The 26,465-nt window shown below is 42.0% G+C and overlaps 2 protein-coding genes and 1 pseudogene across 4 annotated transcripts in view; 1 reads left to right on the top strand and 2 right to left on the bottom strand.

The window, feature by feature from the left end:
• LOC129854268 (ubiquitin carboxyl-terminal hydrolase 10-like) overlaps window positions 1–11,909 on the bottom strand; it is a 36,706-nt gene extending 24,797 nt beyond the window's left edge. The window contains exons 1-4 of one of the 3 annotated variants that reach the window (XM_055921117.1): window positions 11,675–11,909; window positions 2,074–2,142; window positions 487–532; window positions 44–103 (exon numbers count right to left, since the gene is read on the bottom strand). In XM_055921117.1, coding sequence (XP_055777092.1) covers window positions 44–103; window positions 487–532; window positions 2,074–2,142; window positions 11,675–11,701 — 202 coding nt within the window. In that variant the 5' untranslated portion in view covers window positions 11,702–11,909. Of the gene's footprint in view, window positions 1–43; window positions 104–290; window positions 464–486; window positions 533–2,073; window positions 2,143–11,674 lie in introns of those variants that run through there. The other 2 variants (XM_055921118.1, XM_055921119.1) reach the window with 2 other exon arrangements.
• Window positions 11,910–11,977: 68 nt separating this feature from the next.
• LOC129854271 (MARVEL domain-containing protein 3-like) lies at window positions 11,978–16,365 on the top strand (annotated as a pseudogene).
• Window positions 16,366–16,507: 142 nt separating this feature from the next.
• LOC129854267 (PH domain leucine-rich repeat-containing protein phosphatase 2-like) overlaps window positions 16,508–26,465 on the bottom strand; it is a 52,971-nt gene continuing 43,013 nt past the window's right edge. The window contains exons 15-19 of the mRNA XM_055921116.1: window positions 25,826–25,956; window positions 25,544–25,657; window positions 24,511–24,705; window positions 23,701–23,932; window positions 16,508–23,534 (exon numbers count right to left, since the gene is read on the bottom strand). Of these exons, the coding sequence (XP_055777091.1) occupies window positions 22,251–23,534; window positions 23,701–23,932; window positions 24,511–24,705; window positions 25,544–25,657; window positions 25,826–25,956 (1,956 nt within the window). The 3' untranslated portion in view covers window positions 16,508–22,250. The remainder of the gene's footprint in view (window positions 23,535–23,700; window positions 23,933–24,510; window positions 24,706–25,543; window positions 25,658–25,825; window positions 25,957–26,465) is intronic.

The following is a 26,465-nucleotide window of genomic DNA, read 5'->3' as shown; positions in this document are numbered from 1 at the left end:
CAGCAACAAGTAATAAGCACAGAGTGTCGGACCCAAAACTCACCGCAAACCTGCCGTCTCATAGACTCCGTAATGTAAGGCACAGCAGGAGTGCAGTAACTTCCTGAATAATTCATACAAATCAGAGTAAAAATCAAGTGTTATGAGCAGGGGAGGGGTATGGTTGACAGACTTTTGTAACTTGGTCGCTCCAAAATCCCTGTTCTGCAGGTATGTTTGGACATATTTTTTACAAGTAAAATCTTATATTAAAACAATGTCAATTAAGACTTCCTCTGTCACTCTCTTACATGCAGTTCAGTCAGGTAGGTCTGGATCCAACTAGCACAGACGGGCGTATGTTTGACTTTGGTCATAACCATTACATCATGTGGGGGAAAGAGTGTTGTCAACCCAGAGAGCACTGGCCGGCCTCATGCGGATGACGTTCGGAATGTCTACAAGACAAACTTAAATAAATTAGAGCAATCCAGTAGACGTTCTTACCTGAAGACTGACTGACGCAGGAGACTTTGTCATTGAAGGGGGGAAGCTGTCAAAGAGCAGAGAGATGAGATTAGATTACAAATTAAAAAGACACTTTCTAGTTAAAGTAAATAATCAAACATAGCGGTAACCTCAGACCACGACTGTTGTCAGTCTGGGCCTTCCTGCTTATCAATGAACCACATATGTGTAATGTGCACTTTGGAGGGGGGTAGATGACAGTATTGGTGATAAAAACATGTTATTTTGTGCTGTCTTATATTGTTCACACTCACTAAACTGAGAACATGAGCAGTAAACCATTGTCTTCTGTGTTTTAGACAATGACAGAGTAAATAAACACACTGGGCTAAATCTATAAACTCAGCGGTTTTGGTGTTAATGAGCTTCCAAAAGGCCATTCTTAAAACCTCTTCGGGCTAGGGGCAGTATTTTCACATTCGGATGAAACGTGTGCCCAGAGTAAACTGCCTGCTACTCACGCCCAGAAGCTAAGATATGCATATTATTAGTAGAATTGGATAGAAAACACTCTGACGTTTCCAAAACTGTTTGAATCATGTCTGTGAGTATAACAGAACTTATTTGGCAGGCAAAACCCCGAGGACAAACCATTCAGACATTTTGTTTTGGAGGTCACTCTCTTTTCAATGGGTTTTCATTGGGAATCCAGATTTCTAAGGGACTTTCTTGCAGTTCCTGTTGCTTCCACTGGATGTCAACAGTCTTTAGAAATTGGTTGAGGTTTTTCCTTTGAGGAATTAAGAAGTAGCACTGTTCAGAACGAGGCTTGAGAGACGTGTACTCTTTGATAGAGGCGCGTGACCTGAAAAGCACTCTCCACTTTATTTTCCTCCGGTATTGAACACAGTATATCCCGTCTTAAATTTGATCAATTATTTACGTAAAAAAATACCTAAAGTTGGATTAGGAAAGTACTTTGAAATGTTTGGACAAAGCTTACAGGTAATTTATGAGAAATTTTGTAGTCATGTTGCGCGAGTTGGAACCGGTGTTAATCTGGATCAAACGCGCCAAACAAATGGACATTTTGGATATATATTGACGGAATTAATCGAACAAAAGGACCATTTGTGATGTTTATGGGACATATTGGAGTGCCAAAAGAAGAATCTCATCAAATGTAAGGCATGAATTATATCTTTATTTCTGCGTTTCGTGTCGCGCCTGGAGGGTTGAAATATGATTGTCTGTGTTTGTTTGCTGGGGTGCTATCCTCAGATAATAGCATCGCTTGCTTTCGCTGTAAAGCCTTTTTGAAATCTGACACGTTGGCTGGATTCACAACAAGTGTAGCTTTAATTTTATGTATTGCATGTGTGATTTCATGAAAGTTACATTTTTATAGTAATTTATTTGAATTTGGCGCTCTGCATTGTCACTGGATTTTGGCCAAGTGGGACGCTAATTTCCCACCTATCCCAGAGAGGTTAAGAACGACCCAGTTAACATTAAGAGCCACCGGCACTCCAACACTTAACACAGTAGACTATATGGTGTCAAAACAGCTATGAGCTGGAGCAAACGTATGTGAATAAATGTTTCATTCAAAACTCATTGTCTTACCTCAACATAACATCGTGGAGTCACGAAGAACTGATTGATCTCATCAGGGCTGAACTCCCCGAAGATGTACTGCAGAGAGAGAAAATATATATTTACATAAAACACATATGATTCAACATACTGAGGATAATCACATGCAACCTTTTAAAATCAATATATTATTCTTTAAATCACTATATATATATATATATATATATATATATATATATATATATATAAACATGGTATCTTCAATATTAACATGTGTAGAAAACGTAAGTGTGAAATATTGCTCAAACATCCAAGACCCCATGAGAAACACACTTTAAAAAAAGTCTGCTTTAGCCCTCCATTTGTCTACAGATAATTTTACAGACGAGGAGTACACCTCTTACTGATGAACTGACACAGTTGTGACAGACCCGTTGGAGGTAAGACTAGGCCTACTGGGAGAGGCCTTTCTTATCATCAGTCTGCCCAGATTGCGCCATAGGTTTGGGTAAAAGTAAGGGACAACATGGAAAAGTGACGAGTCATGCAGCATTAGAATGGCAAAATGGCTCCCGGCAGCCCACTTCCCAGAGAACTGAGCCAAATGGAGAGACCCGACTCACTGGCTTCAGCCAATATGTAGCACATTCTAAGGCGGGAATAATGTACATAAATAAAAAAGCCTACATGACAACGTGTATGTGATATGCATATTGGCTACAGCCTCATGTCCAAACCGATGTTGACATGGAGGCGCCAGAAAATGTAGCCAAACTTTAATGAGAATTACATAAATATAGGCTAAACACGAGTCATGTTTGACAAATATAATGAAGGATAATTAACATTAACGTCTGAAGGCTTGATTCTGTCGACATACTCAAAGTACTTCGTTCAGATCAAATGGTCACAAGACAGGAGAGTGAAGGATCGTGCATGTTGCGCACTGCACATCACCCACCTTGAATCTGAGCGGAGGTGGCCAACATTTTGAAACGATTTAATAATTAACGGTCTTTTTTTATTGAGCTTATAATATGAAGAAATAAAAATTGATCAACATTTTAAGCAAAACTGTCTTATCAGATGTTTTTTTTTTTTTTTTTATCTGCAGTGGTTATGAATTTTGGATCTGTCCCAGAGTGTTTTAAACTGTAGACATAGTAAAGTACAAGGTTGTCATTTTAATGTTGCAGTAATTTATAGGCTACCAAAAGGTGGCCAAACATCCTTCAGGAAAGCCTTAAAGGGGCAGTGTTTATTTTGAGACAGATATGCAGTCGTCAATAAGGAGATTGCAGCCAACATTGCCGTCTGATTCTCTTTTCTATGGTAAAAAAAAAATACAGTAATGCATTATATTTTGCAAAGTGGTTCCTTGTAACATACAACGATGTAAAAATGGTGTTAGACCATTTTTCTATTTTTGAACAAGTGACATGTGGTTTTGGACAAGTGACAAAAAAAAGTTTCTGTCAAGCCCTGTCCAGGGATTACTCCTTCTAGCTGCACCTTTTACACAAGGTTCCACACTAATGTGATTAACTTCTTTGGGAACGGTATTGAGTAGCTTGGATGAATAAGGTGCCCAGAGTAAACCGCCTGCTACTCATGCCCAGAAGCTAGAATATACATATAATTAGTAGATTTGGATAGAAAACACTCTAAAGTTTCCAAAACTCTTAAAATAATTTCTGTGAGTATAACAGAACTCATATGGAAGGCAAAAACCCGAGAAAAAAATTCAACCAGGAAGTGGGAAATCTGAGGTTTTTCGTTTAAGTGATTGCCTATCCAATATACAGTGTAAATGGGGTCAGCTCGTACTTCCTACGGCTTCCACTAGATGTCAACAGTCTTTATAACATTGTTTCAGGCTTCTACTGTGAAAGGGGAGAGAATAAGAGCTGTTTGAACAAGGCGCATGAGCGCGAGCTCCGTTCCCTTTCATTTCTAAAGACAAAGGAATTGTTTGGTTGGAATATTATTGAAGGTTTATGATAAAAACATCCCTAAGATTGATTATATACACATCGTTTTTACATGTTTCTATGAACTGTAATGCAACTTTTTTTAAACTTTCGTCTGGACTGCCCGCGCCTTGTGCATTTGGATTACTGGACTAAACGCGCGAACAAAAGGGAGGTATTTGGACATAAAGATGAACTTTATCGAACAAAACGAACATTTATTGTCTAACATGGAGACCTGGGAGTGCCATCAGATGAAGATTATCAGAGGTAAGTGATTAATTTTAACGCTATTTCTGACTTTTGTGACACCTCTCCTTGGTTGGAAATGGCTGTATGTTTTTCTGTGGCTAGGCGCTGACCTAACATAATCACAAAGTGTGCTTTCGCCGTAAAGCCTTTTTGAAATCAGACACTGTGGCTGGATTAACAAGAAGTTTATCTTTAAAATGGTGTATAATACATGTATGTTTGAGGAATTTCAATTATGAGACTTCTGTTGTTTGAATTTAGCGCCCTGCAATTTCACTGGCTGTTGGCGAGGTGGGACGCTACCATCCCACATATCCCAGAGAGGTTAAGCAAATTGAGTTGAGTACTGGCAACACTTTTCACACAACCAAATTCCCCATATTAATAATTGGAAGTGGGGTGGTCATTCTTATTGTTTGCAGAACCATGCGGAAATAAGAAGTCCATTTTGTTCATTTTCAATGACCCACATCTGAGGTTTCAAATACTCATAAATATAGGAATCTACAAATTTCACACATACACACCAAACCCTTCTGCCATCATCAATCAGTTTGTAACCCAATTGGACCAAGGCCAATCAATGTGTGTTCATCTAAACGGGAATCTTTAGGGAAGGCATTAAAATGTCGGTACAAACCTGACAAGGCAATCCCCCTCCAGACCAGACACTAACAGTGGGATAGTACTCTAGCCAGCCACGTGCTGGCCACAGCTATACACTACTTTGTAAAAATAACCTGCCTTCCCCATGCTGGCTATAATTATCTTAATCCCAGTCGCACTGCGTAATTGAAGGTCTCTTGCACTTGCTGCACAGTGGGGTGAATTGGTCCTTCAATCGCCTGGCGACTTTTCTTGGTTTGGCTCATTACAGAATAGCAGGGGCCAAAAACATATCTGCATAACATTACAGCCTGAAAATACATTCTTGAAGTCTTTCATTAGGCAACAAATAAAAATTATTTCTAAACAAAACAAGTGTTGGTGGTGCATGGTGAGGGGAAGGTGTCCAATGATATGGAGCAGTAAAGAAAAAAGTTGAAACAAGCTTGCTAACCACACAGAATCCTCCCAGCGGATTTAACTGTGGGACATGAAAAGGGAGGCACAGAGAAAAGAAAGTGCTGTTCAAGCATATGTAACTCTTTGCAAATGAGGGCCCAACATTGCTGAAATGGCACTACAAGCGATAAACAGCCAGCTATAATCCAACGGCCTCAGGACAGCTAATACAATCACAACAGAAAGAATGTCCCTCTGCCTCTTTCTACAGGCGTGCCACACGTACCACACTAAGCTTCCCTCGCTGTTCGTTTGGATTGAGGATTACCACAAAATGGCCATCTGTATTACTTCAACATGCTCCAGTGAGACAGCGTGCACCCACACACACTTTTAATGAATGTGGTTACAGATCAGGGAGCAGGGGGTGGGGCTTACATTCTAAGGTGGGATCCATATGAAATATAAAGCACAATGATGACATTGTCGCTGATAAAAGGAGCTAAACTAGAGAAACTGAACACATGCTCATTTCTAATGTTAGTATACTTTACGTCAATAGAGTAGAATGATAATCATATATTGCAGATAGCATTCAATGAGGCTTCTGCTTAACAATGAACAAAAACACATCCAAAGTTTGCTTTATGAGGAAGACAGCTTTAAGGAAGTGGATGGCTTAGAGGAGTGGGGGTGTATTAGAACATATGTCAAACAAGAGCCAGTTACACAAGATGTTCCACTGGAATTAAGTTACCAGACACTACCAACTCCCACCTGAGGCATAGAATAACAATCCACAACCCCCTATACCTACAAGGAATGGGGCTCCCTCATCATCACTACTACCCAGTGTTCCCTATTGGACTGGGACTCAGCCAGCCCGGCCTCACAAATTGGAATGCAAAGAGTCACTATTAGCAAACTTGGCATACCATGAATATGCAACACTACAAATAAGGTCAAACACGTTTTGAATAAACTGATGATGCTTGCGTATTACATTCTTATGAAGAAAAGTTAAGTATGATGAGGGTGAGTGATGCCCAAGAACTGATGCCCAAGAACTGAAAAAACGTTAACTAAACACTGAGCAGAGAAATGACAGAGAAGAGCACTATAATTTATTCACGTAGGAGACACTTTAATACAGGGCGATGACATTCAAACACTACCAACAGCTGATTGGATTCTCTGAGGCCATGGTGTTGCAGGACCTTTCAAGGGTAAGACAAATGGGAGGCAGCTCTGCTCTCTAAACACTGCTCCAACCTGCTGTTCAGGAAAATACCTAACCAGCCAGGCAACTCTGAGCCTCATGATCCATTTCCATAATTTTGAATCAGGAGCTCACCATTCAAAAAAATAAAGGCCACCAACATATCAGATCATGCTTGGAAATTAACCATATCCCATTCCGTATTTTTTTAATTTTATTTTTATTTATTAACTTTAACACACATTTGTCATGTGACATTAAGACAATCCACCATTCCCAAATCCATGCTGTTCACCAACTGATGAAACTGTGAAAAACTAAAATATGGGCAAATACACAGTACAATATACTTAGGTAGAAACTATACAGGCCCATGAACCATTTTATGCTTGGCGTCCACAATACGTGGAAACATTTACTCAGCTGAAGATTCCTAGCACTCATTTACTAACGTAGAAAATGTTGTGATGACTTTGGTACGCAACTCTCAGACAACCCACTGCTGTGGTGTGAAACGGTGTCCAAAAGCTACCATTCCTCTACCCTTTGCTTCAATCGAGCAACCCCAAGTCATAAAGCAAAGATGTGGCTTCTGCTGCTCCTTGTGCACAACCCATACATTGCAGGTACATTCAATTCTCTGCAATGGGCATTGTCATTCAATCAATTTTCTTCTATGCCTCGAGACATTTTATAGTGTAAAATGTAATTTTACTGTGAATCATAAAATGAGTGTCTCCCTTATGTGCATTCAATGCCACTTCGCTCAATCCCTGATACCAGAGCCTTATATTAAGAATATAAAATGGTAGTGCAGTGGACACATGACCTTAGGTGCAAAAACAACCCTCTCAGAATGACTCAGAACAAAACTACCTCCCTTAGATCAATGGTTTACTATTTAGCCCTTCAGTGAAATATACACGGTTTCACACATGCACCTAATCTTCAAACCCTAGCCAGCCAGCTATCTTACGTTCACCAGCCCTGGTGGGGTGGACACTATGGCACAATGGGAATTTGACATCTAGCTTAGGCCAACTCTGTATTGATGTAATTGTTGATGGGCAAGCATGCTAGCTAGGTAGTAAGCTAGTTAAGAAGCTTGGCCATCGCTATAAACCATAATTGTTGAGTAGGATTAAAAACACTTAGTAGTTAGACAAACATGGACCTTGACAGATTACTAATAGTACATTTTTTGTTGGCCTAACTAGTCAGCTAGTATTCACACCCCTTGACTTTTTCCTCATTTTGTTGTTACAAAAACGGGATTAAAATTGATTTGTCATTTTTTGTAAACGATCGACACAAAATACTCTATCGAAGCGGAAGAAAAATGTGAACATTTGTAAAACATATTGATTAGATAAGTATTCAACACCCTAAGTCAATGCATGTTACAACAGTGTTCTCCAACCCTGTTCCTGGAAAGCTACCGTCCTGAAAATTCACTCCAACCCTAATCTAGCACACCTGATTCTAATAATTATCTGGTTGATAAGATTAATCAAGTTAGTTTCAACTGGGGTTGGAGTGAAAACTTACTGGAAGTTAGCTCTCCAGGAACAGAGACTCCTGTGTTAGAATCACCTTTGGCAGCAATTACAGCTGCAAGCATTTCTGGGTAAGTGTAAAAGCTTTCCACACCTGGATTGTGCAATATATGCCCATTATTCTTTTCAAAATGTTTGTTGATCATTGCTAGAAAACCATTTTCAGGTCTTGCCATAATATTTCAAGCCGATTTAAGTCAAAACTAACTCAGCCACTCAGGAACATTCACTGTCTTCTTGGTAGGCAACTCCAATATAGATTTGGCTTTGAGTTTTAAGTTATTGTCCTGCTGAAAGGTGAATTAATCTCCCAGTGTCTGGTGGAAAGCAGACAATCAGGTTTTCCTCTAGGATATTGCCTGTGCTTAGATACATTGTGTTTCTTTCTTATCCTGAAAAACTCCCCAGTTCTAAATGATTACAAGCATAACATGATAGTCACCACTATGCTTGAAAATAGAGTGGTACTCAGATATATATTATTTGATTTGCCCCAAACATAACACTTTGTATTGAGGATGGAAAGTGAATTGCTTTGCCACATTTTTTGTAGTATTACTTCAGTGCCTTTTTGAAAACAGGATGCATGTTTTGGAATATTTTTATTCTGTACAGGCTTCCTTGTTTTCAGTCTGTCAGTAAGGTTAGTATTGTGGAGTACCTACAATGTTGATCCATCCTCAGTTGTCTATCACAGCCATTCAATTCTGTTTTAAAGTCACCATGGTAAAATCCCTGAGCGGTTTCCTTCTCCGGCAACTGAGTTAGGACGACTGTATCTTTGCAGTGACTGGGTGTATTGATACAACAGCCAAAGTGTAATAATAACTTCACCATACCTGACTCAAGACACTTCAGCTTTTCATTTAATGAATGTAAAAACATAGTTCCACTTTGACATTATGGGGTATTGTGTGTAGGCCAGTGACAAATCTCAACAAATGTTATATTCAGGCTGTAACAACAAAATGCTGAACAAGTCAAGCAGTGTAAATACTTTCTGAAGACGCTGTATATCATACTCTCACATTTGAAACGTCTGCCATTCCTTGCATTGTAAACCAGGAGTTCTGAAACTTTTTGCAGCCGGGGACCCCTTTTGTGACAGTAAATTCATGTGGGACTCCCTCATAATCAGAACACAACTCAAATTTGATCAAAAATAGCTCACAATGAGTTTTATTAAGACTTCGGTATTGCATGGTCAGATGAAACATGTATTGGGCCCTGGGAAGGAACATTTTTAAAGGGCTGTCTCTTGGCATCAAAGAGAATTTGTTAGTTTAAGCTAATTTCCAGCAATCAACATATTTTGTCATGTGCCAGAGATGTTTGTTGTTGCAGCTTGAAAGCTAATATCTTAGCGGACCCCACTGAGAACCCCTGTTGCAAACTAAGCTGCAAGCCAACCCTAGTTAGCAAGCAGACATTAGCATCGGAAAGTTGTAATAATTATGATAGAATATTAGCTTGAAGCGAAACTGTTAGCTTGCTATGATATGTATAACATCGCTAGCTAGTAGTGCTGCGTGTTTAGTGCTTTGAGGTCAGTTTTGTTTATTAAAAAACACTCACGATCTTCGATAATTCTTTGGGACATTAAATGCACTGAATTATGCGGGTTGAATACTGTAACAGAATAAAATAAACAATTAATGGAAGTGACTGTCCATTACTACTTATCAACCATTTATTCAATAAAATACTCTTGACTATTTCAATCCAAGTCATCAATCGCTATAGATATGCTGCCTATGCTATCTGACAAAATAACTAATTTACTTTGATTAACTACTAAAAAAGGCATACTTTTGACTTTGAATATCAACCATCGATTACTTAGATCATGTATTTTCAGGTAGATACCCCTTGAAGAAACCGCTTTCTACCCCTCGTGATCGCACACTCTTCGCTTAATCTCCGTGTCTGCTCCACATCGTTTTTATTATAACTCGGTGCTCAAAACAGACCCGGAAAAGTAGGCTGGCGCACAATAGATTATGGTCATTGTAGTCAATCAGCACATTTTCAGCGCCAAAGTATGTAGAATATTAGCCTATTAAACTACAACTCCCTACTATGTCACACAGTTCAGACTTGAACCGATTTCTCTACAGAAACTGAGCTAAGAAAAAAGATCCACCAAGGTCTGGAACGTCAGTGTTTAATTCAGGTACCGTCCTCTACAAGCCAGAATGCTGAATACAATTTAATTTGAACCTACCGGTTGTCCGCGTGGCTGGTCCTTATTTGGGCAGGAATGAGAATATATCGACAGGAAAGTATTATTAAACCAACTTTTCAAAATGCTGGTAGTGTGTTAAGATTTCTATCCCCTGAAACATGCGCAAAACCATGTAAACAAGAGCAGGAGCGTGGCAAGTATACATGCATCGCGTGCATGTAAATGCATTGTGTTCATGCGAGAAATTTAACACTACCAGCACTTTGAAAAGTTGGTTTAATAATAATTTGTGGAAATATTATAGTTTCATTCCTGCCCACGCAGACAACTGGTAGAGTAGGTTCAAATTGTATTTTATTGGACATTCCAGCTTGTAAATAGATGACCATTTCCATAATTAATAACAGCTGTTCCATAGGTTGGTGGGTTTTTAAATCCACCAGTCTGGTCCCCAGCAGGCAAGCTAACTACATGGATGTATACAGCCATATCTAACTAGTTGACTAATGTTATTATACCTGGACAGAAGATATAGCTAGCTACCTTTCAATGTAGGATAGATAGCTAGCTAGTAGTTAGACTTCAGGCCGTGACAAGTCATTAAATCTAAACAGATCATGGAAGTCTGTCCACATGAGTCAGCTTCCCTTGAAAGAAGCACAACTAGCTACGTGCTCTAAAGGAGACATCAAAAACGGAGTACACAATGCGCAAGTTCCGAACCGTTTGCAGAATCCCGAATGATTCAGATTCGAAAATCTACCTAAACCCCTTCTGATCAGGCCCACTGTAGCTAGCAGCTATGTCATTAGCCACACCACCTGCGTCCGCACGAACTCTGGCTAGTTATCCAGCTAGCTATATTAAGCTAGGTAGTTAGCTGGCCAGACAAATCAATTACAAAGTTTACGTTTGACCATATACAATTGTATTAATACCTTGCTTATAACTCGTCGGCACTTTTACTATTCACTCATATCTAAATGCTAAGCTAGCTAACAAACAGTTATGAAAATCAAACAGGCCTGTCGCATCAGCCAAAGCAGGTGGGCCATGCACATACACGTAGCAATTTAACTACAAATTGTCAACTACAAATTACACCTGTTGGGAGTCTTTTGAATGTGGCATTTTCTCAACACAACGTGCACACACGATTTTTGCCAATTTTTAGATTCAGCTAACCCTACTTCGAGTACTGTTCGCTAATTTGAATGGAGGCTCCTCGGGCCTGTACCATGCTCGTGTTTCAATGGGGAAATAGGCTATTTAGGGCAGCATTAGCAAGCAATTTCATCACACTTTTCACCACTATATTCGGCCAAGAAACATCTACAAATTTAACATTATTTAAGACTACTTTTACATTTATCTTATGTCAATGTGAAACAGTTACAAATCCTAGACGTATCAGCAGCGTGAAGAATTCTAACGTTAACGTTACCTGGTTAACGTTACTCTGAGAAGCCATGCTCCCTGTGAGATTCTCTTTTCCAATCAGAAGATGGACGTTCTCCCGGGAAGGTGTTAGTTTTTTTTGTAATAATTATTACAAAAGACGGGCTATTTTGACATCTTTTTCATTTTCTCGACAATGGACTGACATTTGTATTTTTAGGTTGTTTTATTGCTCCATCATATCACGCTGCTTCCCCCGCCGTCGCCGCCATTTCTGTCTCGCCTCCTTGCTTCTGGCCTGCGCGCGCCGCGGATGGCTAGTGTTCTCTGGGAACGCGTGCGTTTACGTCCGGGTAGGAGGGTATAGTAGTGAACGTTTGACAGCTTGAGTAGGAGCTAAAAGAGCTGTCAGCTATATATTATTTAGGACAGACCGATTGTGTTATAACTAAGATTTACTGCTATTTCAACATTCCATCCATGCACATTTGTAAATAATAATAAAAACATTTTTAAAGGGGACATGTGTGGGGTGGGGGGATTACAAAGGAAACACCTCTTCCCACTACTTTGGCACCAACCGAGCCGTCTGCCTGGGAACCTGGAAAACTTTCTCTTAAAACCACCTGTAGTTATTCTGCACTAAAATCTAACACACAAACTTCTCTGCTGCAGCTACTACAAATTCAATCTCCTGTGATTTACTCTCCATCTGTGCGGCTGTTATGACCATAGCAATAAACGCCTAGAAGCCAACCTTACTAAAGCTTAAACTGTTCAAATCCCTACTACTCACAGGGATAGCTCCCGAGTGGCGCAGGTGGTCTAAAATACTGCTTCACTGCAGCAGTACCTGATTCAAATCCAGGCTACATCACATCTGGCCGTGATTGGGAGTCCCAATAGTGACGCACAATGGGCCTAGCGTTGGCCGGGGTAGGCCGTCACTGTAAATAATAATTTGTTCTTAACTGACTTGCCTAGTTATTAAATAAAGGTTAAAAAATAAATACATTAAAATACTCTCAGGCTCCCTCACCATTTGCCCACCATCCTATATTTTACTTCCATCACCGCATCAGCATAAGACACTTGCTGCGCTGCTCTCACCCCGGAACAGTCAACCTGTCTCACTTGCACAGGACATGTCTAATCCCCAGCAACATGGCCACTTCCTCAATTGAAACACCACTTTTTCCACCGACACTACACACCCCTTTGTCCCATGCCCTCGGAATTCTGCTTTGGTAGTAGGGGTGGAGTTCTATAGGGCGTACAGGTGAGAGGGAGGAGCTTGGAAACGAAAGAAGTGCCACGATACCGGAAAAGTAAAAGACGTAAAGAATACAATCATTCGCACAAATGAATCCAGATAAGAACCAGAATTAAGAGGTATTGTTAATTTCTTTATTCTATATTCATGAATTCGTTATGTCAATGTTTGGTTCGCTTCAACAAACAGCATACCTGTGAGCCTTATCATTCGTCACAGGTAACATGAAAATGCATGTATTTTTTTTAATCTTCATCAAATATACTAACAAACGTTATTGCCTCTTGCCTACTGCCCTCGAGTCACAACGAAATGCTCTGGTCTCAGAGCATTTCGTATTATTCTGTACGTAAATCCGAGACACACCAGTTATTATGTTATGTTTCGTATGGTATTAATTTTTGGATGTTCATTTCGTATGATATGTTATGACCTTTGGGTTGCTAGACGCTCACGTTATACTTTCGGTTTTGCCATAAGTAACAATCTGTTTTATGTAACCATACTAAACGTCATACTAAATGGAGTACACCAGATTTACGTACAGAATAATACGAAATGCTCGGAGACCAGGTTGCGAGTCATTGTCAACATTTTTGTTTGACGTTTTTCAATGTGTATTCAGTTATGTGCAGAATCATCACAGTATCATTAGAGTTGGGTCTGACAGTGACCCGCATCCAGGGCGGTTTTTACCTGACCAGGTTGGAACCATCCAGGGAAAACACCCCCAAAACCTGCCCCGCTTTCATTTGGCTCCTGGATGTGTCTCTTCCTATTGGCTCCAGGCTGCTTCCTCATTCTATGGGTCGCAGTGAGTCATGGGAAATGCTTCACACTGGGTAGCTGTATCACAGTGTCGCCGGACGGTACTACACCCTGTGTAGTACGACAAAATAGCCAAGAGACAATAAAAAGATAAGCATCCAGGAGCCAATTGAAAGAAAGGGTGGGTTTTTGGCGGGTTTCTCCTGGGCAGTTTTTGCCTGGTAAGGTAAGAACCGCCCAGGACGTGGGTCACAGTCAGACTATATTGTATAATTCGGGTTTCATCCCTGCCCCATGGCTTCTCTAGTGTAAAGGTGCATGACACCTTTACACTAATACTCAATTGATCGTGGCAATGTTCATTCTAATAATTTTTCAGAGAAGTGGCCAAGAGACCAGACAATGCCAGAGAGAAGCAGATACCTGGAGAGGGATGAACAACAGCAGGGAGAGGGACCGCACTCATGACAGAGGAAGCTCCTCACATGAAGAGAGAGACCGGGAAAGGCAAAGAGAGAGAGAGAGAGCGGCAGAATGGATGAGAGATACAGGGATGAGAAGGGCTCTGGAGATGACAGGAGGGTCAGAGAGAAGGACTACACTGACCGACAGCGGGATATGACACCCCACTCTCACAAGGACCCACCACCTGACCACAGAGGCAGTAGTCAACAAGGACAACAGAGAGCGTAAGAGACCATCTGACTGTCACAGAGTTGCTTCCACTGTTACCATTCTGGGCATTGGCAATTCCACAGTAACAGAATGATGCAGAAACTCAGATTTTTCACTTTAGAATATATGCAAAACCAAAAACAATCATTGTAAAATCATAACAAATCATACTGTACAACTCTATGCACAAGGATTACTTAATTTCTACTTTTTTTTATTTTTACAAAAACACATTTACAGTTTGTGCTGTCAGTCTGTTACCAAACTTTGCATCTGCACTGTTCTTCAAGTAAATGTGTTTTTGTCCAACGCAGCCATTTTTAGCTCAATATCAAATTTCTGGGTAACAATTTACACATTTCCATCTGTGGGGAACTACTATCAGGCTCTGTACAACCTCAGATATGCCTTAACAAGCCATGTTTAAATTAAAGAACAAACAGCAGCAACTTACACCTGAAATGTTGTTGTGGTAGAATTGTTTGTGCGTGAATCTCGCTGGTATGGTGTAGTAGGCGTTGTTTTGTTTGGTTCCTAGTGAATAAATCCCAGGACCAAACAGAACCAACTGGGGAGGGACCTACCTGAATTTGTGCAATAGAAACTCTTGTTTTTGTTGGGCGTAAACGATGGTCGTTGCGAAATGTTTTGGACTAATGATTACACCCCTGTAGTAGGAATGTAGTTGGGTAGGTTACGAATGACCTAACCAACCACATGACCAGGCCTCTCCGAGGGTACAGGGTCTTTGAGGGGATTTGAGTTTTGTATTATATCTGTATTACTCAACGTTGAGTTTTTGTATTTGGTTTCTTTCTCCAAATTGGTTGTTCATCCATGATGTATGTTTAATTCACACTATGGCATACTGTATGTTCTGAGGTGGAATTTCCACTGAAATTAACCATCACTCCATTAGGCAGTGTTGGTTGAACTCGGATCAACCTCAATTTAGCTGCATAATCCTCCCTCTCTTGTGAAATGTATAACTTGACCTTCAACTCAGCTCGCTTTCTCCCCGAGACTCTTACTGTATGATAAATAATGAATTTATCTATTCTTTATCTGTTCTATGCCAGATAATGGAGATCTTTGTAAACCTGCTGATAGTCATCTGCTCGGGAGTGTCCTACAGTAACTCCGGGGGTTACTGGGGTCTCTACCAGTACTACTATGGAGGAGGACAGGCTTTCACTGGAGCCGACAGACAGGGTCAAGGAGCTGCTCAAGCTGCCTCCACAGGCCATGCTGAAGATGTATGGAGGGGCTCTGATGGTTTATGCCTGCATCACTCTGGCTTTGGGTGTCCTGAGAGTCCCTGTGCTGCTGGGTGAGGCCCTGGTGAACCTCCTGATTGGCCTGGGCTACATCCCTGCCCTGGCCTTCTACTTCATCAAGCTGCAGGAGACCTACGACAACCCTATCTGTACTGAGAGGGAAGCGCTCTACAAGAGCAAAGGGCATCAGGGCTTTGCGTGTGCACTCAATGGAGCAGACATCGCTGGAGGCCTCTTCGGGTGCTTGGAGTCACTGATTTCATCTTCGGATGGTCTTGGCCATCCGTGCTTTCAGGGCAGTGCGTGAGATGAAGAGACCGAGAGCAATGGAAGATGGTAACTTATAACAGGTTTGCTCACCCCCACTGAATATAAAGGATACAAATCTAGGGTTGAGATCAAATTCAGTCAAACAGCTATAAATATTAGTGCATTTTATATGAACTGATTGATTTTTTTAAAGTGTTGAACTGTACAAAGAGCAATTTTGTTCTGATAAGTTTTAAAAACGTGCACACTTACTAAATGTTACAGATGTGAGACATCTACAGTGTCAAATCTTAAACAGATGTATTTCTCTTCCTCATGAACCCTCTTGCCAAGAATATCTTCATCTTACCTTGAAGAATAGTTATTGTCTGTGGGACTGAAAAGAGATCAGGGGTATATTCATTCCGCCGATTCTGTTGCTTAACGGAAGTGATCTACCTGAATTGATCTAATAAAAATCTTGTTTTTCTTCCATTTGGTTCTGAAATGGTTTCTGTAATGCAGCTCAGAAGCAAATCCATGGTGTTTCTGAGGACAGTGTCTGGCCAACACTATCATCAGAAAGACATAGGGGAACAGAAGGTAGGGAAATGATAGAAATGCACCAAGGCCCAGGTTTTTCACAGTATAAATTTTTATTGCTACTTGGCTGAAAGTTAATTAAAAATACAGCTTTTCTGCTCAAAACTAGTCATAGCAGCATCTCAAATGAAATAAACCATTGCCCACTCAATTTTAAGGAGTGCAAAAGTGCTCATGGTTAGTTCTTTTCCTAAATGATAAAACAAGGTATCTTCAAACTATTTACATCAAATATTTAACAGAATTAAAATATGTAGCAGTTTTCTGCATGCTAAAATATAAACAAAAATATTAGATATGCTCCAGATATTCAAAACAATGCCTTGGCTTACAAACATATTGTTAACATTTTGTACAAAGTAATCACATATATGCATTGTATATATTATATATGGCATGCTTCAGACATTAAATACATTAATTAGTATCTTAAATAAAAATACAATAATCTGTGACGGTATACTATAGAATCCCTTTATTCTAGATTCTGTAGTGGAGAAGGACCTATACATTTGCATGGAACAATGTACAAAAATAAACCTCAGCTTCTTGCCATTGAGAGAAAATATTCAAGCATCTCTAGAAAAGAAGGTACAGAAAGAAAGGTGAGATCAAACCATGTTTACTTTGGTCACATGTTACACAATTGAAACATCCTCAATATCAGATTCTTTCCAGAGTTCACCATAATCATTTAACAGAATGGAGATTCATTCTGTTAAATATAATAGCAACACATGCATGCATGTGTGCATACTTTCTCAGACCGCAATGACAAACAGGCAGCATGTTCTCCCTCTGAGAAGAGAAATAAAACCTATAATGGGTTTACAGAGATTGGATGAACTGAATCAGAAAAGCATTGACACCATAACCTACTTAAATATGCATACACACACACCTGTATTTACATAGGATTATGGTGCACTCAGATCATGAACAGTAGTTGCTCTCCTCTACTAAATAATTAAAGGGAATACTTTGCCATCATTGTGATGTCACCTTGATCTGTGCCCCATCTTCCTGTAGCTATACGTACGGTTTGCATATGTACAGGCACATTTATTCCTCCATCTAGGTTAATGACCTTCTCAATCAATATTGTTTCTAGCTCTTGTTAGCAGGAGTCAACTTTTTGGTTCTTTACAAAAACAAGGGAGAGTTGACTAAATAAAATGACAAATAATACTTGGCTAAGGATCTGCAGATGCATGTTCTGACATACGGAATGCATTTTTGGCTGCTAGAGCACATAGCATGGGTGCATTTGGGACGCACAGAGCTTAGCAGTGTTTTGCTGGTCCCCACTTGGCAAACTAGGGGCCAATTATGGAGCCTCTTGATCAACTTTTCTACATGGATCACTGCGCAGAAAGAGAGTTGTCAAAACGCACACGATGGCAGAACACTGCACTTCATGATTCACACACACATGCATACGCACACACAGACAAGAATGTTCAGTTACTACTCATTTTTATAGTTAAGAAAAAAGGATCCTCCTATTTTTAAGTCAGGTGTGTAACCTGTTAGTAATATATACAGGTGACACTTTGCATATTTGATGTGATATAATTCATGTTTATAATCATCTACATTGTGTAGTGTATTTGAAGTCCAACTTCCTGTTCATTAAGAGGATTATGAGAACTTTGAATTCTCTTGTTCCACCAACCACATCAAAAGACAATCACCTCTTCATACTGTTCTTATGTTCTCAACTTAAATGCCATATGAAAATGTCAAATGTGTGCAAGCACAAATCAGTTTCTTTAGTCTGTCCTGAAATGCTATTTTTTATTTCAGGGTGGAGGGCAAACCCACACCTGTGTTGCCACCTGAGCCACAGCAGGTGGCTTCCGTTAGCAAACAAAGCAATATTCAAATGGCCTGCTTTCTGCCACTTATCATCCCTAGAATGAGCCAACCTTTTACCCCTCAACACCAGCTGCTGTTCCTCTCATGGAAGCAGAATGACTCAATACAAAAAAAGCCTTAAGACTTGAACAAGGAAGAACAATGCCTATCTTTGTGCTGAAAGACAAACTTGCATCCACCAGAAAAAGCAGTTTTGTAATTCTCTCACACTTTACTTTGAATTATTAGCACTTCTATTGGATACTTTCTCTTAGAGAAGACATGATATGTTTGGCTGACAGAAGCCACAACAATGACAACTCAAGCCCTATGAGTTAATGTGCATTTTTGATAAATATCTCACCTAATACTCAAATATCAATCTTTGAATATATTCATCTCCCTATGTACAAAGTGCTTTAAACAGTGTTCGATCCTTTGAAGAGCAGATTTTGTCTGAAGTTGGGACAAAATAAGTGAATTAGACTTACGTAATACATCTCATATTATAAGCAAACAGGCTTTAGAAAGGCAAATTCACCAATCATTCCAGTCGATAACGTTAAGAATGTAAATAGCCATTTCGAAGCTGCTGTGAGGTTTTTGAGCATCTAAAATACTGCCAATTCTACTAAACCTTTAGAATCCACCCCTCTGATCCCAAGCCTTGTTCTACTGGCTTGAAACTTTGCCTTGCTCCCTCTGCAATTTGGAGAAAATAATGCAAATATTGGATTTTTAGGTGTTCTATGCTCCTGACCTTGCCACATAAGGTCAAAGGGCAAAACCACCTCCACTAAAAGAAATAAAACCAACAGAAAAATACAGTCCCCATCATCATTAGGACTGGCAGCGCTGCATTAAGGCTATGAACAAGCATAGAGAGGGTTGTAGCTAGCTAAGCAGCTATGGTAAGTACAACACGACAACCATGCCACTAGCCTTTTCACAGTGGCATCTAGGAACACATCCTGGTCATTCTCTAGTCAGACCACAAGCCCCCTCTTACTAAGTCAGACTGTTGTCCTCTCTAGAATGGGTTAGGCAGTTTGGCACAAGGGGGAAGGGGGATAGATTTTGGTCTGCAGCTTTGTTATATCAATGATGAGTCAATTAGCGGTATCCTATCTTCTAACATCGCCGGAGCACAAGTGCAACTTTATAGAAATGTCATATTCAGTCTACTGACCCATATTATGCGGATGCCTTTATTCAAAGCAATGTCCATGACTGACATATTTCACCATGTCTGTGTTAGATAAAAGCCAGTGCCATACTGTGGACCACTCCATACCGCAGCAACACTAAAACCATTAGCAAATGCCCCAAATAAAGTCTGAACTCAAATTCTGATGCAAAATGAATGGCTTACACGCAATACTTTAGTTTCTTTTCAATCTCTTCTCGTGACACAAAAGTGCTTTCCTCATTGTGATGTCATCACTTCTTATCCAGTGAGGTGTCTAAGTTAATGTCTCATTGACCCAATACATAAGAATACCTGGGTTTTTATTTTGTGTGTCAAAATACAGTCAATACTTTAACCCACATCTGCATCATCCCAGGACACAAATTTGAGATGGATGCAATCATTAGCTCCGGGGAGTTGATTTGTAGATAAGAGTATTGCATATTGTAGATTTTTGCTAAAATTCCACAAAAACATAATCTGATAAACCCATTTTCTCATTAACCAAAGGTCCTCTGACAGCTATGGAACATATGGAGCAGACAAAGGCTTGTCTCTACACTGTGAAAGAAGAGTAAGATAACGTCCTCCTCAGCATTAGGTCAGGTGTCCTACATGCCCCTTGAACCGTTGTTCCTTCACAATACCCCATCTACTTCCCTCTAGCATACACGTGTTGATTTGATTTGGTGTTGCCACTCATGTGAGCTTCACACCACCCCTCTTACTCAAAGCAGCACTTATTGTCGCCAAGACAATGAGCTTTTCTGTCCTGCCAACAAAAACACACTGTACTTGTTCTAAATCTGTTATACAGTAGGTGGTAGTACAGTACACTGGTGATATTCACTGATATATAACTAACATCTGAGGCAATTCATAGTTATCACCACCAGATGTCCCACAAACCCCTATTGAATCTGTCAGTAGATCTATGAGAATGAAATATCTAATTATTTCAATGAGTAAATCATATTATTTTTTACTCTTTCTCTCTCTGGTCACTGACTTAAAATGAAGGGCATCAACCAGCTATATCTGTAGACTCTAAAGGAATTTTGCAAACTATCTTTGTATCAAATAGTACACAACATACATACATACATACATTACATATACCTCTACATGTAAAATAATATACCATTTTAGTACACTACTCATGGATATTTTGTTCAGTTGACTGTGAAGCTAATGGAATGGGAATAGAATGATTCCCAAACCTTAAAAAACACTTTTGATACGTTGGTCACTGGGAGAGATTTTGCACCATTTCCTGGGTACAACAAGCGTGAAACTAGAAAAACGATAGAAAAAGGGGCTACACACCTCACAGTATCTGGACTCCTTAAATGATGGCACTCTATAATGTGAAGAACATGTTCTCACCCATCATTTGTAATGATTACTGTACAGTATCTAGTGTGCATTGCAGCGTCTTTGAGATATGAACACTGTGAACGATTGTTTTGCCTTTATTGTCACCACTCATGTTGCTCATAAGACATAATTAATATAACAACTTTTTCTGTTAAAATTCGCTGACCATGCACTGTCACGGATACAGTGTTACAATAATGGTTTTGAAGCAGTATGCCATATTGGTTCTGTACAGGTGAGCAATGCACTGTCATGTTATTTTGAGTTTGCCTTTTTTTGAGAGCTTGATGCTATTTTTGAACGTTATTTTCTATATTATTCCTCCCAGCAAGGCTTCAATGGTTTCCAAATGGATAGGCATCCTGATGCTAAGACTAGGCCAAGCATGCCATGTGATTACACCACTATGTGGTTCTGCACTATACTGCTCAGACTAAATGTGTATATAGATACTAACTGTATTTCCCATATAGAGGATTATGGTGTAGATAGAAAGGGTCACATCCTCATTTTTTTAATAAATTAAAATTCTGTTTGTTTTTTATCATCTGCTGTTATGTTCCTACTTGCCTCTAGCATACACAGTCTGAATCCTTGTACCACAGAGTAAGCCCAGATAACCCCAGATTCCAGTCCTGCCAGCCATGTCGGCTGCCATTGTGCAGTCATAGAGGGAGCGAGATAGATAGAGACATAGATATAGAGAGAAGTGGCTGTACCATTGGTGGCCCCTGGAGGACGCTGTCACACAGTGATGTCCTCCTCCAGGGTTAATACTGATGCCCCCCCCTCCATACACACACACAGGCAGGGACATCTGGGGCTGAGTCATCTACAGTAGGCACTTTTTCACCTTTTGGTCGCAGGACTTGTCCCTGGGATCTAAGAGCTTAAGAGCCCCTGCAGCCCCCAGCAATGGAATGATAACACACTCAAAGGGATTCTTCTACTGTTTCATTACTTGACCTTCCTTCCAAGTAAAGGGAAATGTTGCAAACAAGTTCTACAGTCTAAAACGCATGAGATATTCTAGATCAGGCTGGGGTATTTTGGCCTCCGGTGGCCCCCTACTTTTCACAACCTCTTTTCATGGGTGGTAATTTCAGTGCCTGTTCAGCTCTGATACTCAGACAGTTCCACCAGGTTCATCAGACAGTTAGCTAAGCACCTCTCTTCGTCTAACATGACGTAACGCATTCATGTGTGTACAGTCAAGGCCCCACATGTCTTCATGACAGAGCTGAATAGAAACTTGAACTTGAATATCCCACCTGTGCCAGAGAGACCTCCTCTGCCCCCCTGGTATGGCACTGTCACAGGACTACCACAGGGTGGTGCTGTGCTCTGGTCCCCTCTAGAGGGCAGTATCATAGACTTCCTGCTGTAGGGCAGGGATAGGGTTGGGGGCGAGGTCCCGCTGGGGCAGCATGGGAGCAGGGGGGTGGTCCCACACAGGGTCTCTGATGGAGGGGGGTGTGAAAGGAGGTGGAGGTCCAGGGACCATAGGACTCTGGCCCCTCAGCTGTTCCCTAACATCCTGCTCTAGACTGGGAGGCACTACCAGCTGGTCCTCGGGGTCCTGCTGGGCAGGGGCAGTGAAGTAACCCGACTTCTTCTTAGGGGCCTCCACGGCTACCTCAATGAGGTTGTGGCTATCTTCCGGGGCCACCACGGAGCCGTTGGAGAGCTTCTTCCCAAAGAGGCTGCAGGTGGAGGGGGACTTCTTTAGGTCGGAGATCTCCCTGCCACACACAGCCAGCAGGCAGCCGTTAGTGGCTGACACCACCACGCTGTTCTGACGACGCATCTTTCCGTTGGGGTAGTCTGAGCGCGTCTTGTCCAGGTTGTGGTCCTTGGGGCTTGCGGCTGGCCCAGAACGGATCTGGAAAGCACAGCAGTGGATGTCCACCTCCACCTCCAGCTTGCTCCCGTTGGAGATGACTCCCTCTAGTGGAGCCTCGTCATCACTGTCCAGCCCGTTGTCAGACTGGTTACTGGAAAAGGTGGCACAGGAGGGCTGGCGCTGGAACAGGACTTGGTGGGGCCCCCCTACCCCAGCTGAGCCGGGTCCCGCGGGGGCACAGAGCGTGGCTGCAGGGTGGAGGCTACAGCGCCTCTCAGGTCGGGCCGTGGGGCCAGAGGGGTGCTCGTCAGAGGCCGTGGAGCCCGCCTCACTCCCCACCTCCGAGGCCGAAGTCTCGCTGTTGAACTCTGAGGCAATGCCACTGCTGGAGGAGGGTGTGGCCGGTTCCCCTGGGGGAGCAGTGACAGGGAGGGGTGTTGGAGGGGGTCCCCGGGGTTCAGTACCAGTATTGCCATGAGTGGTCTCACAGGTACAGCTGTCCTCCCCGATGTGCAGGGATACCACCACCGCCCCCACATTGTCCCGACAGCCGTAGCTCTGGGCCAGCGTGCAGAGCTTCTTGGCAGCTGCGCGGGGGTCCCTCACGGCCTGCACAGTGCACACGGCCTCCTGGTAGGACACCCTCTCAAACAGCGCCCGGTTCCCCAGGATCAGGAAGTCATCTTGGGAACACAGGGGCTCGGTGCGTACCCATGGCTTGGGCAGCACCCAGGGAGACAGATAAGAGCATCCCAGCAGGCGAGAGCAGCATGTCACTCCACTCACCTTGTTATCCTGCAACACAAAAACACAGGAGGGGACTCAGCTCTGCACTTTGAATACAAATGAATACCTCTGAGCACAAGGCATCACATCAAACGTTAACTAACAAGTAGATCTTAATGAACACAAAGGCCCTCACAAAGACGTGCATTCACACACGCCTGACTCTCCACAGTACCTCAGTGATGATCGCCTTGCTGAGTTTGACCCTGTCCATCTCTTCGGTGCTCTGCTCCAGGCTGAAGACCTTGGAGAGGGGCAGAGGCTGGCCGTCTCGACACAGCACCGCCTGGCAGCTGCCCACGTTGGCCACCGTCAGGCTGAAGTAGCTGCCCAGCTCCGACGGCTCGTGGTGGATGTAGCAGAGCAGGGCAGATGCACCCAGCTTCTGACCAGCCATGCCCAGTTTCCTGCATCATACAACATTGAATGCAACTATCAGCACATGCCCTGCAATTAGCTAGCTTCTTTGTTAAATAAACATTAAAAGTAGACCATTATGAATATTCATTATGTTGGTATTTACTAAAGTTAATTACTAGCTAATGCAGTTGTGATTTAAGTTAATCAAATGTAAATGAACACGGGATAGTACAATTTTAGGCTTGTCTTTCCTAAGATGCAACAGTATTTCATAGCACGGGCGCAACTTTCATTGGGACGGCGGGAGACATGTCCCACCCACATTCTGAAATTGCATTTTTAAATCTGGGGGGGACAAAATGGAATGTGATACAAAACGAAGCAACAGTGTGCTTTAGGACCATGCGGACGCCTGGAGCGGTCAGGTAGGTTGTTTGGAGTGTGTATCCAACTGGATAAAAAAATTAATAATAATAATAATGACGCCCCCCCCCCCCCCCCCCCCACTTCAAAAACCAAAGTTACGCCCCTGATTCATAGAATACTGAAATTTGCCTACATTTTGCTTGTATTAGAGTAATACAAGCAGAATGGGTGTGTGTCTGTGTATGCATGATGCTCATACCTGTGTGAGGTGAGGAAGGTGTTATTCATGTACACACTGTCCACACTGGAATGTAGCAGCTCCTCCGACAGCACATCTCCCATGGTGCACTGCAGCAGACGAGGAACTTCCTCATTGCGGTCCCCGTCAAAGACGCCATAGGCCGCCTCAACACTATCCCCAAAGCGGTCCACTGCCAGCACAGACACACACAACCTGTCCCCAAGGAAGAGAAAACACCGTATGTATAGATAAGATAAACACAAAAAGTGTAAACAAAATGTGTTTACATTTTTTGTGTGTAAATCCCGTTATACAATCTTGCTCATAAGCATACAATCTTGCTGAAATTCAAGCCAAACAGGAATAACTCATCTATACTTGAACAGTGAGACAGAGCCCTATTCCTACGGAGGCAGCCGGGGCTGAGTGTTACCAGACACGGCCCCCTGTGACACTGTGGTGGTCATGACCCTGTGAGGCCTGTTAGGGCAGCAGCCAGGCAAACTGGGCACCCATCAATGATGCAGGGGACACTGCTTTATACCCATTGTATCCACAGGAAGTATTAGGCTTCACCGTCTTCCCTACTATTTAACAAGATCCGCTGCCCAGGGGCCTATATGCCAGCCCCAACAGACATTCACCCAGGCAGTGGAAGCTGTGCTGGGGCTGTACAGTTAGATAACTAAGTAACTCCTCCATACATGCATATGATAGCCCCGGGTAGGGTTTAAAATAGGATCCCAGCCAAGAGGCAAAGCAGAAAAGAAACAGGTTGATATGGACTATGAGAAGCACATCCTCTTCTCAGACCATTTAATGTAGTGCTGCTCACAGCGATTCCCTGAAAAAGGAAATGCTTCTTAAAGGTGCTCTCTAAAACCACACGTGAGCTCATAATCCCATTTATACTCTCTCATCAGATTGTCATGAATTAGGGCTTCACTCAGGCAAAATACACTTTATGATGCTCTCTCGCATACATGCTCACCCACTGTCTCATAATGTAACTCTCTCCCTCAGCCCTCCTCCCTCCCTCCCTTCTGCTCACTTGTTCCTCTGTCCGCTCATCTCAGAGTAGCCGTGATTCCACAGGGTGGAGGAGCCCAGGGAGTCCCCGGCCATCATGGCTGGCTTCTGGTCCAGCTTCAGGGTGGTGATGTGACTGAGGAGAGAGACACAAAGAGATGGGGGCATTACCTCACCATGCACTGGGCCGAACCATAATTCACACTGTAGCACAGGTAATATTATTTATCTCATAGCTTATCCAAGTACACCAGCGGCCTGATACTATGCTGTGCAGTGTGACACTGTGGTCTCTGTGTGTCACCTGAACAGGTTGAGTGTTTTGTGCTCCAGCATGAGACTGCTGTTGCCAGTCAGGTCCAGTTCGTGCAGGGTGGCCATTAGAGAGTCTGGCAGTAGGATCTCAGTCAGCTCATTACAGCTCAAGTCCACCAGCTACACACACACAGGGTGGAGGGAGAAGATAACACACACTGTTACACGGTATAACATTGTAATAAAGACATACACATCTAAAAGACATATGCATAAACAAAACACAAACTAGGACTGACGCCATTTAGTCGATTGTTGGTTGACCGAGATTTCTTTAGTCTAACAGTGCACAAGACACCTGTCTCAGTGGACTAATCCATTGCGGAGGCCATGGGGATGGCACAGTCCATCACTCTAAGACATGTGATACTGAAATTGTATATGGTTATATTATGTACAAATAACGGTACAACACTAATAAATCGAATATTATTTAATAACAAATGCGCTTTCTCCCGCATTGGATACGGTCGCTGTCCGCGGTTCTGAACCATAACCTTCAGTGCGCCGTAGAATTGACGCCTTTCCCTATGTTGCATAATAGCAAAGTTAACCTGCATATTGGGATTGAAAACAATGTGGCGGAGCCAGCAGAAGCAGATACAAGGAAACAGCCCTTGCCTTAGCCT

Source organism: Salvelinus fontinalis, chromosome 4, assembly GCF_029448725.1.
Source record: "Salvelinus fontinalis isolate EN_2023a chromosome 4, ASM2944872v1, whole genome shotgun sequence".
In the NCBI taxonomy this organism is placed as follows: Eukaryota; Metazoa; Chordata; class Actinopteri; order Salmoniformes; family Salmonidae; genus Salvelinus; species Salvelinus fontinalis.
Note: the sequence above shows the minus strand (reverse complement) of the source record. Positions and strands in the feature narration are given on the sequence as shown.